The following is a 15,453-nucleotide window of genomic DNA, read 5'->3' on the forward strand; positions in this document are numbered from 1 at the left end:
TTTATTCAAATGTTTACTTGTTATCATCTACCCTTACACCCTTATTAGTCTACCACTTGGTTTTATGTACGGTAACATTATATTTTTTCACTTTATATTATATATTATAGCTATAGAGGAGGAGCTAAACGTAGCTTAACATTTCAAGTGACCATTATAAAAAAATGTTTCATATAAACTGTACAAATTAGGGTCTTATTTTATGTTCTGGTTATGGTTATTCTTAATATACAATCACTCAAGTAGGTGTCGTTTTATTTTTTACACACGTCCAGCGAATAGTTTTATTTATTTAATTTATGTCGGTAGATAGGTGCAGTAACAATTTAATTCGGTTTTGGCCATTTCCCAGCTTATTTAAAATTTCGGAAATAGTTGATTGATCAACTGTTAAGCTATCTGAAAGTTCTTGGAAAGTTTAAGCTGAATACTCGCCCAAAAAGTCCTGCAATTAATTGTCTTCCAACTTTTTGCTCATCATGGTTATTTTTTAAATCATTGAAAAAAACCGACAATTAGGATATAATGAAATACATCGGATAAGTTTCTAAATGGGTTCGATAGAGTTTGTCAACCGATTTCGTAAAGTGAAGCAATGATCAGATATTGTCCCTTGATTAATGAGAGCATATACTGAATAACTTTTTTTAATCAATCTCTTAGAACGTCAACAATCTACCCGTGGGCAATAAGTATTATTGTATGATTTTTGTTATCTAATATAACCATCCTAACATAGTAGAAGATTACTTCAGTAAGTGATCTGCTGTACAATTTATAATCTAAATCTTATTTTGGATACTATTCTAACTTATTCTAGGGAATATTAAATCTCACTCTATGTGTCTACTAATCAGTTCGTATGGTAGTTTGCGTTTGAGCCTATGCACTTCATTATCATCGCGCACATTTAACTGTTTGGCAAGTGCATTGGGATGCACTAATAGTCTTTCAGAATACTTCGCACTAGCACCTCGAATCACACTCGTTTTGGGTTCTAAGTGGATATCACGTTGAATTAATTTCTTGGACACGTAATATGGGGCATCAACGATGACTTGCAACACTTTATTCTGGAACCTCTGGAGGATATCCATGTTAGATTTGCTAGTAGTATCCCACAGTTCAATACCATAGATCCAGATAGGCCTAAGTATTGACTTATACGGCAAAACCTTGTTATATAATTATAATTTAGATTTACGCACTATCAGCCAATGCATTTAGTTTAGTTTAAGCCCAAGCTGTTTGCGTTTTGTCGCTATATGTTTTTCCCATATCATACGACGATCAAAATGCATTCCCACATATTTAGCGTTGTCTGCTTGCGGAAGTTCATGATTATTCAATTTTACTGAAGGACATGTTCTTCTACAAAGGGCGAATGTCATATGGGTAGAGTTTGTTTCATTTGTTATCATGTGTATCAAGCCACTTTTTCAACAAGAATTCGACTTTGTTAAGATGAAGTTGAAGGTTTTTTTAGCTGATTTGGATCCTCGTGTGTTGATAAAACCGCTGTATCGTCAGCATATGAGATCGGTAGATCAGCTGTATACATAAGATATAACAATGAGCCAAGAACACTGCCCTGCGGAACACCCGAATATATGGGCTGTAGGTCAGTGTATTCGTCACCCTGTTTGACAATAAAATGTCTGTGAGGTACGATTTTAGCAATTGAAAGTATTGGGCAAAAGCTTTTACAATTTAACGTGCAGTCCAGTGTTCCACACCTTGTCGAAAGCTTGAGAAATATCGAGAAGTGCAGCGGAGCAATATTTTTTATCGTTTAAGTTTTTGTTAATATAGTTGACTAATCTATGTATTTGTTGGTTGTTCCGTGTTTATTACGGAAGTCAAATTGATGGTCTGGAATAATATTTCTCTCCTCTGCGATTAATTGATTCTTTTAAGTTTGTTTTACCTCCTTAACAGTGAATTTCTCAAGTGGCAGATCCATTTGAAACGAAGTGTTAAGAAAGCCAAGTATGTTATTTTCTTCTGTTGCGGATATTTCAGACGGGTACGGATTAAATACGGTTCTTAGGTGTTTAGAGGAAACTTCCGCTTTATTTTATCATTCCTAGCCCAGGTACTGTTGTCAGTTTTAATGGGTGGATTATATTGTTGAGGTTTTTTAAACTTTTTTGTTACTTTCCAGGGAGAATATTCCGTTGCATCAGTTGGCAAGTTAAGTTTTGTAATTAGTTTTGAATTCCTTGATTTTGTTCCTTATTTACTAGCTCTTTAAGCTCTTTTGTGGCCTTGTTTAATTTTATTTTGCTTTCTTCTGTTCTGATTTTTTGCAGTTTTTTTTTCAGAAATTTTTTGTTTAATTATAGATGAAATATAATTATAATTAAACTTTTGATATATTGCTCTATTAGGTGCTGCGTACCATGCGGCCTCTTGTATAGTTTTGTTATATTTTTTGCTGCTATTTCTGCATCTCTTTCTGTTTTGAGAGCTAAATTTAATGAAAATAAACTGCCTAATTTTTCTCTAAATAATGGCAATGGCATGGTGACAGACACCATGATGTTGATATATTTGCATTGTGGTTTATTCAGCTAACTTACTACTATTTACTTGATCAACCCATTTTTGGAAAGGAGCGAGATCATTCTTTGGGAAACGATGTCTAATTTCCGTAATAGATTTTTACCCCGGTACACTAAATCTTTTACTACACTGACGTATTGTCATCAATTTTATATTCTTACTCCATAATAATTAATGTAAAACAGAAAATATGCACAACGTAAAACGAAAATTTCTTGATCTAAACAAAAACCGAAACCTACAAACAACAAATTTAAAAATGGACGCCCACTGAAAAGGCACACAATTTGATCGTTGATCGACCAATCACGTTTCATGTTAGTGGCGGCACCAGGAATTTAAACTAACCAATCACAATTTGCGATCGCAGCGCTACCGCTGATTGAACTAAAGAAAACATTTCCCCAAGGTCGCCTATACCGTGAAATTTCTATTTTTTCTATGGACCTACATTGTGACGTTTTAACGTCATAAATTGAGACTACGTTAGTTCACGTTCACTGCTACTTTGGTTATACTATATAAGAAGTATTGTTAGCCTCAGTGGACATTCATATATCACCGCATCTTCTTCATGAAATAAAATTGTTTCTATAAGTTGAGCACCACACCTTAGAGAATACCAATTTATATCGATTAAGATGCCTATATAATAAGATACCTATATTTTATTACCTCAATAAAAATTTTTATCTATAGAACCATATCTTTAAAGCAAAGATAATTTGATGAATTTCACTATATCATATGTGCAACATATATGTATCTTTTGTTCGTAGAATTTTTTATTTACAATCCCTAAATCCTTTTGTTTACTAGTCATCTTAACATCATAACTAGGTAGATCGTGAGATAAATTTAGTCACTCTAGTCAGTTTTCTTTATTGCATTAATAATGTATTACGTTCTATGTTTTATACACATTGTCATAGACAGCTAATTTAGTAGAAATTAATAAATTGGTTAAAAACTTTAGTTCTAGGAATGATAAGGTGATTCATCAGCAATATCATACTGTTGTAGTGAATATATTTTTACAACGTAACAAATAAACTTTATAGTCTTTATTCAATGATAGAAGATACATACACATTTTTGTTTTGATGTGAATTTTTTTGAAATTAAAAAAAAGTTTTAGTTGAAATCGTTTAACATTTCTTGAGATACTTTCATAGAATAACCAATCTTGGAGAAATATTTCGTCAGTCCAAATAACTGCAAGTACTACAACCGCCTACTGGAAATGTTTCGGCTTGTTGAATTGTTGGTTCACTTAGTTTTTTAACGTACTTTAATTGTTGTTTGTTATATATATTTTTAGACCTCCTTTTATATTGGTAAAGTATTGCGACTAACGAGTATCACTACTAGACGATTAGGTTGCATCCTCGATATAAAAAGAAAATCAAAGAAATAGGATGCATCTATACAATATTATTCTATTAAAAAATATTTGATATTGAATGGCTGTTTTCATTAGTTTTACCCCACCTATAATAATTTTTATAACATAATTTTAAAAATAATGTTTCGGTGTGGTTGCGAACATAATGTTAAAAAGCAGACTTAAAGGTTTACTTTTAGCATAAGAAAGTAAAGAGATAGAACTTATTCAATTGATGAAAGTCAAAAAACATGAAAGTATGAAGAAGGGACAGGGCGTTATAAGAATTTTTTAATATAAAAGTTGCTATATGTTCAATTAGACTGCAGCTAACAATAACGGAAAAGGAAAACTGTTACCGGATGTAGAGAAATACCAAAATAATAGATTGATATATTGCATTACAGAATGAAATATAATGTACTATAATTTCGATGTTACATAAGGGCATTTAATATTGAAGAAAACGAAGCTGAAATAAACATTGGCGCTATATACTGTCCACTAAGGAAAAAAAAGCAACCACAATACAGGGATATATTTTTAAAATTAGGACCAAGGTTTATTTTTGGAGAGTACTTTAGTACTGAACACACATCTTGGGGTTCACGATTAATAACATCTGGAAAGAAAAATTACTTAGTCGCAATAATAAATATTACAAATTATGATTATCATTTAGGACAAACCCATTTGCGAACAACTCACCCACCGACAATAATAAAGTGCCAAACATAGAGGAATTTTTGTATTTCGAAAGGCAACTCAATACATCGAAAAAAAAATTAAATTTTATGCGAATGTGATGGCACTACAGCATTTTCAACACTAGGTGTGACAATACTGATAAAAAAATAAAATACAAAACAAAAATACTTAATCTTAATAACAAAAAATATTAACTGGGGCAAGTTTAGACTAATAATATATGAACAAATCAATATAAACGTAAGACTCACAAGTATAGGCGATCTTGAGCAACAAACTCGAAATATAATTAAGTAAATTCGGTCAGCTGCAAAAAGCTACCCCAGCATCAAGAAGGAAATCAGAATATGAGGTAAATTACCTCTTTGAAATTAGAGACTTGATGAAGAAAACATGAAAAGTTAGAAGAATTTGGCATAGATGTTGCTGCAGACAAAACAGTGTTTAAGAGAATCAGACGAATCAAAAGATTAAAGAATATAAACAGAATTCTTTAAAAAAATTGTAAGTGTATTAAAACCGGAAGTGGAAAAATATTACTCGTTATGGAAAACAAATCGATTGATCGCTTATTAAAAATAGTCGAAATGAATGCGTTCGACATAATGACGAAGAAACGTTAATTATAAAATATAACCAACACATTCCAACCAAATGGTATAGAACCCATAATGTGTACGAGTAATATTTATTGACCCGATATAGTTGTAAATCTCATTTCTCCAATGGAAGTTGTCACAAAAATTTTCTCAATCTCAAGATTGTCAAAACAATCTCAATCTTAAAAAGGCTCCTGGAAGTGACGATATTTCTAACTAGTGATAATTTATAATTATGTTTAATTGAATGAGCCTTTTAAAAATGATATTAAAAACCTGACAATTCGGATCTTAGAGACCTATTTCCCTGCCATTTGCAATACTAAAATTATTTAAGAAACTGCTGATTTCTAGTTTTTATTTCGAAATCATCACTCAACAATCGGCTAAGTGCACAGAGTAACAACGGTTGTTGAAAAGGCTTCCGAAGAAATGAAATATAGCCTTTCATTATTCCTGGATGTCTCATCAACTTTTGATTAAGATGAACAAATTGCTACCGCAGAACTATTGCCAACTGTTGGACTCGACTGTTTCGTTTCTTTTTTCTACTCTCGTATGAAGGGGCATTCTTAACACGTATACCTGTTTTGACTGGAATTTTCCGGGGTAATAAGGCCAGGGAGTGTTGGAGCCATATCTGTATCTAATACATATATCACTTCTGTATCTGCTCTACACTCCAGATATCCCAGGAGAAAAGAAAATGTAATTGGAATATTCGCCGATGGCACATTTATTATGGCAAAAGTATCTGCGTAAGGCTGTAGAAAATGTATAAGTGGCGGTCAACAAGATCTGCTAATGGGCTAGAGGCTAGAGAATATAGCTTAATAGGACCAGACCTGTCTATTTTAATTTTGCGTTGCGGCGAAATTACAAAAAACTTAATTATATTACCTGACGGATTCCTCAGGCAGAATCAGCTATATACCTCGGCATTCATTTTGATAATAACAGAATCAAAAACCTGATAGTAGGGATATACTTGCTACTTAACCTAAAATCAAATAGACTGGTTTATCAGTCAATGATGAAGCCGATTAGGATCTATGGGGTGCAAATATGGGGTTGCACTAAAACATTAAATCAACTAGCAATCCAATGTACCCAAAACAAAGTTCTACGAATAATTAACAATACTTATCTACTCAACCTCAAAATAAAATGCAGTTACTAAGTTATTCATTTCGTCTAAACACATGAAATAATGTTTACAAAATAAGGTAGAGCACCTGGACAACACGCAGAAAGAAACACACATGACCTTGGATAGTATTATTCTTTATTTTAGCTTATATAGTTCAATTTTTTTCTCCTTTTAAAAAGTCTCCTTTTACGGGGGTTTATTGGACACGATCTAATGCTTAACGTGGGTTCCGAAACATGGTGCTCGCTATTAAGCTTACCAATTGGGCAGTGATCAACTTAGACCATCCAGGAAGGCCTTACCCAGCCTGGTTACTGGCGTGACTGAGACGATTATTTCTAATCGGATTTTCCACTGATGCCTTTAAAGATATTTATAATTACAATCATAAATATAATGTACATCCATACCCTAACAGGATTCAAACCCGCGAATATCGCAACAGTAGGAGGACTGTCCTCTCGCCTTGACCACTACGCCAACGAAATCGACTATATTTTAATTTGGGAAATTCATAGTGATGTATTTATCCCAGATTCACCTTACTTGTCTATTGATACAAGTACAGCACAATATATGCAATAAATTATTTTGTAATTGAGATTAATGATTAGATTTCTTTGTTAACTTGAATCCTCATATTCTAAACGCAGCTATATTAAAATAATTAAGTTTAAGAATGTGACGAAGCGAATATTGACATATAATTTGACATTCAATAACCCTCATCAGTTAAAGTAAATTACCTAGCTTTTGATAGTATTATCTAATAATATTATCTAATAGTTGTAAAAAAATTATTTAAAAAAATGTTTTATTTTATTTAATAGCAAGTTGACTTGCACTAATAGTAAAGATGTTCTAACTAAAAAAATTGCTAATCACAAACAAACCTTTTTATCACAAAAATTATTCTTGCCTTATCATTATGAATTACTATCTCTGCAGAATATGAAATACTTGTACTTACTTATTATTATCATAATAATATCGCCATCAGATATATGATGGAATCATTCAGTCGGATTCTCATTTCAAAATGTTCACCAGTATACAGTGTTGTTTTTCACCATGTTTGACACACCTACGAACACACGTTCTGTCTTCCTGCTAGTGGCGGTCCTTTTCTGCCGAGGTAAGCGTCGAACCCTACATTTTTAAGCATTTTCATCAAATGTAAGTAATTTAGTAAATATTTATATTATTCGATTATCCGAAAACTAAAAAAATGCGAATAATAATGTGATATGTTAACAATTCTCTAATTATTTTATCTAACAAATAAAATCAAAGAGCAATATTAATACAAACAAATAGCTTTAATATAACAGGTTCCACGTAAAAAATAAATAAAATCAAAAAGGGTTTTCTCTTAGCTCCTCTATAACGTTGACAGATCTTACATCACACGAATTTCAAATATTTTATTTAGCAATATAAATTCGTTCAGTCAAGAAAATAGTATACTTTGACACTTCTTTATTAATTAAAATTGTATTGTATAATATTATAATTACAAAACAAGCAGAAATTTAAATTAAATACTTTTTTTTAGTAAATGTGATAAAATGGGTTATATTTGATTATAAAATATACATTTTCATAAATATGTAGTAAATTATATGTTATAGTCTCCTTTTTATTAACCATAATATCTCGACTGTATATGGTGTATATTTCTAGACTTGGCTTTTAACCAACGGAAATAGTTGTCATGATAGTTAATAGCAATGGCATGACAGGGATGGTTTTCCACCTGTCTGTTTTGACAATTTGTAAAAAAAAATCTAAAACAATAAATTGCAAGATGTACTAGGCTAAAATCTTCTCAAACTCTGGTAAAGTTGAACTTCTTAGCAGCACAAATATAGGGAAAAAACTACCACATGAATTCACTGAAAATAGCATTTCAAATTCCACCATTTCAAAATGGTTAATTTAATTGGTTTTGGTAATTAATTGGTCAAATTGGTTTAATTTCTTGTTAACCAAAGAAATGAGAGGCTTCAAAGGCCTATTGAGACTGTTGACGGAAGATATACTACAACAATCCCAAGTGTAAAAATTCATGGGCTAGTCAAAGAGAACCCCGATATCGAAGCAAAGTATTTATGACCATAAAGTCATGATGCACATATGCTAGCATCATCAAGGTGTTGTATATTATGAGCTGATAAAAACTATTAAAACTATTACTGCATGGTGGTTCTTCTTACATGACAGTGGTTGACCATACAATTCATCTATTGAATCTTGAATGAGAATCATCCAGCCTATGGCTCATGATATCAGAGCCTTGTGATTGCCATTTGTTCAAATCGATGCAGCATGTCTTGAAGGGCATACCATTTCAAAATGCTGAAAATGTGGCAATGTATTAATTATTGGCTAGCTGCTAAATCAGCATATTCCTATCAACATACAAAATGTTTTGATTATTATATATTCTATAAATTGTTTGCAATAATTGCCTTTTTAAAGTAAAAAATGACCATAATTCATACAAGCATCTAATAATTGCATGTTTTGAAACTTTTGGAATAACTTTTTCTAATTATTTAGATATCAGTTGATTTCGCATCAATAAGTATTTGCTTAATTATTCTGAATATTCCTATAATTTCCTTATATTTTAAAAGCCATTGTAATGTACTTATCTGTACGTATCTGATTAATATTTAATTATATGTACTTATATTGACGACGTTTCAGAAACTCATCTGCCATCTTCAGATTTTGCTTTCTTTTTTTCTACTTGTTTTGCTTGTATCACCAGCTCAGCTCGTATAGTGAGAAGTACTTCAGCCTATGAAGATTCATGCACAGCCTCAAAAGTTACTATTGGAACCTAAACATTCACGTGATTTTCTGATAAACCATTTCCTCGTCAACTTCTCTCTTCTGTGATTTAGCTCCTTTGCACCACAATCGAATGGCTACTTTGCTGTTTTGGTGGTCAGCCATCTTTGCCACACCATGATTAATATTATCATACCAAATTTCTCAAGAAACATGTTTTACTTTAGCCCAATTTTCTCACATTTTAACATTGTTTTTTTAGCGGGAAAATATAACCATATAATTGAGATTTTTCGTTTTCAGGAAGCCTATCAGCCAATATATGTGAAAACTCGCGTATTGTTGGTAGATTTGACGCCGATACTAGACAACTACCGTACCAGGTGTCATTACAGTATTTTAAGCAACATTTTTGTAGTGGAAGCCTGATAACCACTTCTTTGGTCTTAAGTGCTGCGCATTGTTTTTCTTCAAGGTAATTGTAGTCGATATCGGAAATTATAATTTAAAAAAAAAATTCTTTTTCTGGGAGGGATTTTCTAAATCTTATCATGCTAATATACAGTTAGTAACTACTTATTTACAGAAGCAACTTCAATCCTTCAGGGTATTCGGCAAAAGTAGGTAGCAATTCAACAAAAGGTAGCGATGGGACCAGAGTCGACATATGCTTTATAAAAGTGCACGAAAACCACAATATCCACACTAATGATAACGATATATCCATTATTAAGGTAAATTTTAAATTAATGTTTCCTTAAGTAACACAGCAATTTAACATATATTTCTGTAGTTGTGTACAAACTTAACTTTAAGTTCAACAGTTCAGACTATTGCTCTAGCTCAACGCAAAATGTATGTTGCAGGAAGCATGGCTATAGTTAGTGGTTGGGGTTGCGAAGTGGTGAGTTCATTGCCGTAATTGTGGCTATATGAGAATTAACTATGTATTAACTATAGGAGAATGGCAATGAAAGTAACAAGTTAAATTCAGCTTTGGTACCGATAACAACAGAACAGTATTGTCAGAAGACTTATGCAAGTTTGAATCAAATAACCGATAACATGATTTGTGCTGGATTTGAAGAAGGTGAAAAGGATTCTTGTCAGGTAATATTATGGAATTTTTATCTATTAAATATTACTTATAACTTTTCGAAAGTATTATGTTATAACATATGTTTATATAATAGTAAATCCGTTTCTGAATGCTGAAAAACCTCTAAATGCTTCCAAAACTGTATAAGTGTCATCGGGAACTAATTTTTAACTTTTAAGACAAGTTGCTGTTAAAAAGGGGCAGTTTTAATACATATTGTTAGAAACTGCCCCTCCTCCGTTGATTAGACACTCCCATCTCCTTTACAAGATCAGGTACGAGATAGCACAGAGTTGCCTTGGTTCCATCGGGGGGATGTTATCAAATCGCACTGTTAGTTCTATTGGTCTTCCGGTCATATACTGAATAAAATTTAACAATATTCCCTTATATAAGTTATAAAATGCTTAGTGTATAAAGCAGGAACTTCACAGCAAGTGGAATAATGCAATCTTTGATCTTTAGCAGCATTACACCCTGAACTGATGTGATCTGTAGGAATGTCTTGTTGACTCGATTTTTTATCGGAACAATCTAATTAGGTGGAAGAAATTCGCATGGAAACAGAAATTATCGGCTGAATATAAATTTGTTTATTTCCATATTATATACTGTAGGTGTTTGATGGGGACATGGACAGGATATTAGCTTAGCTTATTGTATTAGTGGTGGTTTAAAGGGTTGTAGTGGTCGCTACAGATCTTTCCACAAATAAATGGACTAGTTCATAGATATGTTCTAATTCTAATAGTGATATAATATTAAAAGAATCCTGCTGTAACTGAGCTGAGCTGTAAACCAAACCTAATCCTCAGAACTACAATACTTTTGTTACGTTTATGATACGTTTTTAACAGGATTAATTTTCTTGGTAAATTATTTATTTTCTTAAAAAATAATTTTATTCCGTATAATTGAATGAAGTGAAAATAAAACAGAATCATTATCTTTCTGAAATCCTATCGATTGTGCGAGTTATAAAGTTATCAAAAATAACTTGTTAGGACGACTATATGGATGTGAGAATTGATGATGGACACGTAGGGAAGTGATAGAAACTAACGGGATTGTTTATGATTTTTTCGAGTGATTAACAATTTACAGTTGACGTCACAACTACTCGAGGAAACCCTAAGAAAAAAGAGACCGTCCAGTATCCGTATCGGGATTTTTATAGGTCCAGCTCCATACTTGGGTCCTTGATTGAGGGCGGGACTTGAATTTTGGGAATTAAATAATTCTGTAAAAACTTTTGTCTCCTGGGGAATACTATACTATTTACATAGACCAATTCAGATTGTTGTTATCCTATTTCTTCTGATACAGGATGGTTGCTTTTAAACGAACCCCTTACAATGTAAGCATTTCAATCATCAAATTCACTGCCAGATTGGAGATTAGAGATTACGTAATATCCTAAGTAATCCACGCTTGTAGGGTGAACTGTCCACAAATAAACCTTGTAAATGAAATAAATTTGTGTATAAATTAAATAATTATTTTGTGCAATAAGTAAAGAATATAATAATATTTTTTTTACTGCGGCTAGATTGTGACGCCTTAAGCAATTGTATAATTTACTTATGAGTTCATTTAACATTGCTCACATGTTAAATTCAAATATATAATATTTAAAGGAACGCATCATATTTTTTTTTAAGTTGTTTTTCACGTACTTTGCTTAGTTCCAATGATTGCCGCATTACATTCAGCGCTTGGAGACGAAAAAAATCTTGTCCCAAAACTCGCGAAATCGAAACTGGAATGCGAATGGGAAAATATGGCGGGGTTATGAATGACATAGGATTTTAATATGAATACATAAATTATTTACTTGTAATTATTATACAATAATTTTATATTCTTTAAAAACACCAAGACGGTACGTATTAATTAAGCACTGAATATTGCCATTCAGGGAAAGAACTTAGTACACGTGACATAAATAGGTGATTCACAAGACATTTTATTTTACTATGTCATTGTGAAAAGTAAGGCTATAAACAAAAGAATATGTACCGGAGAACCAAACGATGAAAACCAAATGATTGTTGGGGACCAGATAACAGGTCAATTGAAAAGTCCCCGACCTGTCACATAGATTACAATACATTACGATACTACAATTAAATCCATATGTTTTTTAGCTAGCCCTAATCCTCGAAAGATGCGTGTATAAATTTGACAGCTGTCGGATTATTAGTTTGTGAATTATAGCATTTTGAATGAAGCAACTTTTGTTATTGTTTGAAAAAATATTATATTGAAAAAATGGATTAAAAGGAATTTTGTGTATTGGTAAAATATTGCTTTTTGAAGGGAAAAAACACTGATGATCAAGTGTAATAAACCCGAGTTTTTGTGTCGATATATGACAATGAATGAAACATGGCTCCCTCATTTCACTCCGAAGTCCGGTTGCAAAGCGTGGGAAAACGCAAGAGTTGGCTGGCGAGGTAATGGCGTCTGTATTTTGGGATGCGCATGGAATAATTTTCATTGACTACCTTTTTCAAGGTAGTTCATATTGAAGGACCATCAACAGCGACTATTACATAGCCTTATTGGACAGCTTGAAGGACGAAATCGCCGAAAAACAGCCACATTTGAAGAAATAGAAAGTGCTACTTCACCAAGATAATTCACCGTATCACAAGTCAGTGCAAACGGTGGCAAAAATGAATGAATTGAGCTTTGAATTGCTTCCTGATACACCGTGTTCTCCAGATCTGGCGCCCAGCGACTACTTTCTGTTCCCGGATCTCAAAAGAATGCTCACTGGGAAGAAATTTTCGCCGAAACTGAGGCCGATTTTGAAGCAAAGGACAAATCGTACTACAAAAATGGTATCGAAAAATTGGAGGGTCGCTATAATCAGTGTATCGCCCTTGAAGGGAATTATGTTGAATAAAAAACTAATTTTACCAAAAAAATATGTTTTACTATGATAGGCCGGCGACTTTTAATTGACCTGTTATATCCAGAAAATACCGCGAACCGTTACTACGAACGAATTGTTACCGCCGAATATTTTCTCACCATAATGGTATATATGCAATGAATCAATGTATAAAACTCTTTATTAACATAACCTAATTATTATATTAATGATTTTAATATTTCTCCACCTAAATTAATAGTTTTTCATTTAGTGATATTGAGGCATTCAATCCGTACAGATGCTAATCATGGAATGTTGTTTAATAATCGCTTGATTGAAAGAAATCAACTATCGAAGCTACCTATCATAGAACGTCCAAAAATTAATTTTCGGCACTCATTACTGTTGTTATTTCATTCGAAGAAATCTGCTATCGAAGGCCATCAAATATTATTAGATAATTATGATCATATTCCAATTATTTGTTCCAAAGCAGTGATTTTAATTCTAATGACGAATAAGACATGCTTGATGATTTATTCGACGACAAGTTAAATTAGCGGATAGCAGATTTCTATGATTCTTAAGATTTCGAAAGTGGATCTACTACGATGATCTTAAGCGCGAAAAGTGATGGATTGGTCTAAGGAAGTCATCTACACTGATATAGAATAAGAATATTCAGAACATTATAATCTTGCTGTACAAAAAGTGTAGGGTATTACTGGTTGAATGAGACTGTTGCTACTACTTTACCAGCGTCAATTAAATAAAAGACATATTCTGGTACATAATACATGTTTTGGTTGATTACATATTTTTGTAAATGAACATAGATATTGCTAAAAAATGTATGAGAAGTTTGAAGGTGTTCTTTCCGAAATTGAATGGCGGAATCTGCTACTCTTTTGGTTATTTGGTACATAAGGATTAGTACGCTATAGTAACCATACAATCTTGACGTTTGATCTGTTTAAAATCATTGTAGAAATTACTAAAAAATAACATCTTTCATTAATTTTAGGGGGACAGTGGAGGACCGTTAGTATATAACAATACTCTGGTTGGCATTGTTAGTTTTGGAATAGGTTGTGCTCGAAAAGACTATCCGGGAGTATACACCAACGTTGTCAATTATATTAAATGGATACAAAATAACTCTGATGACGAATCACTTAATATCAGTACTAAAGGAATACCACTGCAGTGGCCTTCGTTTCTACCATCATCACTGTACGCTTTTTTATTTAACATTGTACTATTGTATATAGCATATTAATTTAATTTATATTAAATAATTTAAATAAAATATTTAACATCAATGAGTCACTTCATATAACTGACTGTTACATGTATTTCTGTGCAGATAATATTTGTTGACTTACTTAATTGATTCTAGTGTTTACTCTATATGTGCTTACAATCTTATTAGTCGATCACTTCTTAAAATTTATCATAAATAAGATAAGAAATTAAAAAAAGTTATCAACTCATATCACAGATAATTAATATCCTATGTGAATCAAAAAATGTTTCTTATAAACTGTACAAATTATTATTTGACTTTTTGAACATACAATCAAATAAGCGTCGTGTTACTTTCTACACTCCTGTAACAAGTTCCAGAGAATGCGAATTCTCGATTACACTTACCCAACCAGTCGTTTTATTTATTCAATATATGTCGGTAGACAGCTACAGTGACAGTTTAATTCAGTTTTAGCTGCTCGTGATGCACTTTACCGCACCGATACAATCATATGTACAGTAGGATTTCATGGCCGTGAATATAACCGCAATGTTGGTATGAAAGTTCTGTGAGAGTTTAAGCTGAATTTTCTAGTCCAATGCATCTTGCAAATTATTGATCATCGACTTTATGCCCTTCAAGCTCATTTAAATCATTGAAACGAAAGCGGATAATTACGGTATATTGAAGCAACATCAGATAAGATTCTAAAAGGGTTCGATAAGATTTCGTCAAATCTAGTAATGTGCCTTGATTAGCATATGCATGTACTAAATATTCAATAATACTAAATGGAAATATGATGCCAGTACCTTCGAACTTAATAGTAGGTTAGGTTGTTTTTTTTACATTGATACTTGTCATTTTCGCCAATAGATTTTGCTGAGATTACTTACATCTGTTGTACACAGGGCTAATTGAAAATTAAATTTTCTGTCTTATTACTGAGATGTTATAATGACATACACTGAATACAACTTTAGAGACAAGCATGGTTCGATGTTTTGATGAATTAAAGC

At 32.3% G+C, this 15,453-nt stretch overlaps 1 protein-coding gene across 1 annotated transcript; it reads left to right on the forward strand.

The window, feature by feature from the left end:
• Nucleotides 1–7,382: 7,382 nt before the first annotated feature.
• LOC143194726 (trypsin-like) lies at nucleotides 7,383–14,507 on the forward strand. The gene is made up of 6 exons (XM_076401376.1): nucleotides 7,383–7,541; nucleotides 9,509–9,680; nucleotides 9,792–9,939; nucleotides 9,999–10,109; nucleotides 10,166–10,315; nucleotides 14,210–14,507. The coding sequence occupies exons 1-6, from the start codon at nucleotides 7,478–7,480 to the stop codon at nucleotides 14,462–14,464; spliced, it is 900 nt and encodes a 299-aa protein (XP_076257491.1). The 5' UTR covers nucleotides 7,383–7,477; the 3' UTR covers nucleotides 14,465–14,507.
• The last annotated feature ends 946 nt before the right edge of the window (nucleotides 14,508–15,453 follow it).

Source organism: Rhynchophorus ferrugineus, unplaced genomic scaffold (assembly GCF_030347505.1).
Source record: "Rhynchophorus ferrugineus isolate W39M unplaced genomic scaffold, kcgeb_rfMv2 rfM4, whole genome shotgun sequence".
In the NCBI taxonomy this organism is placed as follows: domain Eukaryota; kingdom Metazoa; phylum Arthropoda; class Insecta; order Coleoptera; family Curculionidae; genus Rhynchophorus; species Rhynchophorus ferrugineus.

Excerpts from the sequence above, each read along its gene's own strand:
- LOC143194726 (XM_076401376.1), top strand. The coding sequence starts at position 7,478 with ATGTTTGACACACCTACGAACACACGTTCTGTCTTCCTGCTAGTGGCG. Across the intron at positions 7,542-9,508 it reads GGCGGTCCTTTTCTGCCGAG|GAAGCCTATCAGCCAATATA; the intron begins GTAAGCGTCGAA and ends TTTCGTTTTCAG. Across the intron at positions 10,110-10,165 it reads GTGGTTGGGGTTGCGAAGTG|GAGAATGGCAATGAAAGTAA; the intron begins GTGAGTTCATTG and ends TATTAACTATAG.